Here is a 4,382-nt window from a genome sequence, read left to right on the forward strand (position 1 = left end):
ATGAGATGCACAACTGCATGTCGTCAGTCAGAGATGTAACTCGCGTGAGTTGTTTAAGCGGTTAGCTGGGAATTAGGGTTAGATTTTGTATGAGTGATGTTTGTATGTGATGTGTGTAAGGGGTCCAACTCCTGKCCTTGGAGTTTACTCCAACCTGTTCATGCGGACTGGGACTCGGGGAGTACCGTGGAGGTTGTGGTTAAAAACCAAATGCGGGAAGAACTGACTTTGTCAATTGAATGTGGAGTTGCATTGCAACAAGGTGCTAGACCCAAAGCACGGCAGAGGTTTTAGATAGGCCTCGAACCCGACCAAGGTTGTTAGTGTGTGCATTCCACACTGCCAATTGGTACTGAAAATGCTTAGCATTTTCATCGCGCTGAGCAACACATTGATTTAATCCTCTGTGATTTTGAGCGCCGTGGAGTAAGGCTGTCGTCAACAGGTACCCACGTTAAACACACCGGAAGTGTAATAATATATAATGTGAATTTATTATTAAGGTAAGTATGTTATATTTTACAATTTAATTAATTTAATTTCTAACATTTTTACATTTAATTTTTAGTTGTATGTTAGAAGTTATGTCGCTTTCCACAACACATACTCTTTTTTTGTGATTTTCATTAGGATATCTGTCTCCAGAGCTCGTTACGACTATAGTAGCTTACGTGCAATCTTCTTATGGCTTTGCGATCATCATTTTCCACTTCTTCTCTGTATTTAGCAGGGTTTTTCTTTCTGTCTTGTCTTGTTTCCATGGTTGCGGTACTGAGATGTACATTCCGTCTTACATCCATCATTACTGTATTCTCTTCCAGGACTTTTGAATACAGCTTTGATACAGTGCTAAGGATAATTCTTATATTTCTGTTTATGGGCCGTCGCATTACTGGCGTTGGGGTTGTATTTATTTCTGAATCCATATCTACCTGTATGGATGAAAAGGCGAGTTTAGAGGCAACTGAATTGTATGAATAATGTAGATTTTACTATATGTAACCAACTTTATTTGGTTTGTGTGGGTCATACCAGTCTATCCATTATTTAGTATCTTTGTGATTTACTATAGCGTGTCGGTAATATGGATTCTACTACTTGCATTTTCGCTATTTTTTGAAGTTGGTTGGAAATTTAGTTTAACGAGAGGTCTGGTTAGCGTTGCGTTTTGGGTACGAAGGTCAACTACTCTTATATGAACGTCGGAGCCCTGACGTAACTCCTCTATGCAACCAAGCCCCCATTTTGTAGGGGGAGACAATCGTCATGGATTGGGACAAAATTTCCAGGGGTAGCTTTTATGAAGGTCCTTTATATACTCTTCCTTCCGTTGGCGGTAGAAATCATRATGGAGAATTCTAATTTTTTCGCATATATTTAATAAAGATAGCGCCTTCACGCCATGCTCAAGTATGGCTAGAATGGGTGCTCTTTAGAGAAAGTGAACTGCAATTAGAGCTGTGAGATCTGAGGAATTTTGCAAGGGTGTAGTTAGTGGCCGTTAATTGAGAACGTCTTCAATTCGAAATAATAATGTTGTAATTTCTTCATAATTAAATTTATAATATCCATTTGTGTGATACCTGGTGACGAACAGTAGAAGTAACATAATTTACTTACGTTTACGTTACGATATTTAAAAGTTGTCAGGGTTTTAATTTTTTTAAAGATATCTTATTGAGTTAATAAGAGTGATAATTTATTACATTTAATTTAATCCATGTTTTATATTGTTTTTAAATCACTGGCGACGGCGAGTAGTGCGTTGCTTATCAAACCTCAACTCCATTTCCTCAAGAACTTTTGGGGTATAACGTACAACTAGCTTCACAGATCCAACAGCTTGCTTTAGAAGTTCCACAGCTTTTTCGTGATTTTCACCTTCCACGGACTAAAAAAAAAGCAAAGTATTTTTCAAATATGGAACTAGTATGTACGCACAATATATGATATACAATATTAAATTAGAATACATGGTATTTTGTAAAAAATGTCACAACTTGAATATTTATAATACAATAACAAGCGTTAGGTGTATGGATAATTAATAACAAACGATTAATTATTTAGATTCCTTAAACTAAATATGACTTCAGTTTATCCACACTAACCCAGTAAGCATGCTCAAATGCAAAAAAAAAATAATAAGTCAAAGCTAATGAAAAAAAATTATGAAATTAAAAAATTCATAAATTACCTTAAAGTATATTTCTTGTAGAAACGAAATATTATTTTCCTATATTTCCTTAATACATGATGGAGTATACTAATATTGGTCTTTAGTTGAAAATAAAAACATAGGGAAAACATTTCTTTTCTAACGGAAATCAGTTTTCTTGTTCACATGATTTTTAGAAATATGTTGTAATTTTTTATTAATAGAGTTTCATTTAAGATTCAATTGATTGATGGTCTTTAATTTTATAAAGGGGCGTACCCATTGTATCAGAATTAATATTCTCTTTGTCGAAATAGAAAGGTATACACCAAAAAACAAAAAAAAAAAACAAAAATTTCCGAGAATGCTCTTAACATCCTTGCGACAGAAACATGGTAGTTGTTAGAACGATGCTTTCCCAACAAGCCTTCTATTACTTCTTTGATTGCCTGCTATGCATTCAATTCAGCGTCAATCAAAATATTATTGAATGCGTCACTTTTAATCAGCTTTCGTATATCTGGACCATGGCCTGATTGGAAAGAATTAATTTGTTAAGATGGAAAACCATGGCAAATAAGGAAAACATTTAAAAGGTCATAAAAAAAAACTGACACATACCAACGCCAAACCCTTTGAGGGTTTTACTATACTGACCTAGTACCATCACCCTGACTTGGAATTTCTGACCCCCCAGACTATAATCCCAAAAATGTTGCACAGTGTTATTTATTGTATATAAATATATCAATATTTTATAATGTTTTACAGTAGTTTCTTAAAAAGAAATTCCAAGCCATCTCCTACTAAAACGTCAAATTTTAATTGAAGCTATTAATACATCATACCACTTAATATGTGTGCAATGCATTTGAGTTCGCGAGTACTGTATACAATAGAAAGTGCATATTGAATTCTGTATGATGTTCGATTGGACGGCTAACAGAGCTTATAAGATTCTAGTACGGAATTTCACCATTCTCGCTGCTATTTATCAGAATTGACTAACTAAATGGATTACAAAAATCTTAAACGTAACCGAAAAAATGTTGTGGTTGTAAGGGGAAAACTATGGCCATTCGTAGTTGCCAGATTCTTCAACAACTATTACAAAGTCAAAACGTTCAAAATGAACTTCATTTCTTCAAAGAAAATTGATGACCTTCATGAAATATGCATATTCGCATTATTTCGTTATCATTTCCATATTAGTACCAATAGAATTTCTATGGCATATAGATATATATATATTATTTCTTTGGCACATTTTTCTGTATGTTAAAAACAGCAAATGCGAGCCACACAGAGAGCTTAAAACACCAGGGAATCTCTTGTCTATCACAACCATACCATTTAAAATATAAATGAAGCAAAAACAGCAATAACATACGTATCAACACATCTTCCCGCACAAGCGTCGCTGAAAATAAACTATTTCTCGTCACGATGGCAAAACTGCTTAAAAGAAATGTTGCAACAGTGCCGGCAGCTCAACAAATGATAAAATTATGAAATATTTTTATTTTACAATTTATTCTCATGGAAGAATAAAAGGCAAAAAAATTAAAAATAGAAATTCTGTCGAGACTCGAACCTGTGTACTCATCGTGACTTTCCAAGCGCTTACCACCAACACCACCATTGACACTTGTCTTAATATACAAAATTGGGCCAAAACGAAACAAAGAAATACATAATTACTTTTATATGTCAATATGGAAATGCCCACGGTGAAACGCAAAGGCATACATTGCACATACATACAAGCAATTCCTTGGTTGGAAGCAAAAATTGAAGTATGAGCAATAGAAATGCCGACGGCGAAATTCCATACATTCGTACATTGCGTATGAAAGGAATTCCCTGGTTGAAAGCTAACATAAATCATGAAAATATCATAATGGTGTTAGGTAAATCTTTTATTTATTTAAAATTACTTATTACAAAATATGATTAAACTAACATACTTAACTTTAAAAATAATAAATAAAAGTTCTACATACATACATAATGGAACACATTTCCTATGGAATATCAAAGCTATTATTTTTCTTCAATATTCTCTGCTTGGGCATACATATGTATGTATAAGCCATATTATACTGTGCAACATTTTTGGGATTATTGTCGGGAGGGTGAGAAATTCCAAGTCAGGGTAATGGTACTCGGTCAGTATAGTAAAACCCTCAAAGGGTTTGGAGTTCGTATGTGTCAGTTTTTTTTT

The 4,382-nt window shown here is 33.9% G+C and overlaps 2 protein-coding genes across 2 annotated transcripts in view; both read right to left on the bottom strand.

The window, feature by feature from the left end:
- Positions 1–545: 545 nt before the first annotated feature.
- On the bottom strand, positions 546–1,577 carry LOC108975480. The gene is made up of 2 exons (XM_018943976.1): positions 1,033–1,577; positions 546–932 (listed from the first exon to the last, which is right to left on the bottom strand). The coding sequence occupies exons 1-2, from the start codon at positions 1,042–1,044 to the stop codon at positions 627–629; spliced, it is 318 nt and encodes a 105-aa protein (XP_018799521.1). The 5' UTR covers positions 1,045–1,577; the 3' UTR covers positions 546–626.
- A 75-nt stretch (positions 1,578–1,652) lies between these two features.
- The window catches only part of LOC108975479 (protein lin-7 homolog C), a 39,218-nt gene continuing 36,488 nt past the window's right edge, over positions 1,653–4,382 (bottom strand). Inside the window, exon 4 of the mRNA XM_018943975.1 lies at positions 1,653–1,891. Coding sequence (XP_018799520.1) covers positions 1,742–1,891 — 150 coding nt within the window. The 3' untranslated portion in view covers positions 1,653–1,741. The remainder of the gene's footprint in view (positions 1,892–4,382) is intronic.

This window comes from Bactrocera latifrons, unplaced genomic scaffold (assembly GCF_001853355.1).
Source record: "Bactrocera latifrons isolate USDA-ARS-PBARC rearing strain unplaced genomic scaffold, ASM185335v1 scaffold_654, whole genome shotgun sequence".
Lineage (NCBI taxonomy): Eukaryota > Metazoa > Arthropoda > Insecta > Diptera > Tephritidae > Bactrocera > Bactrocera latifrons.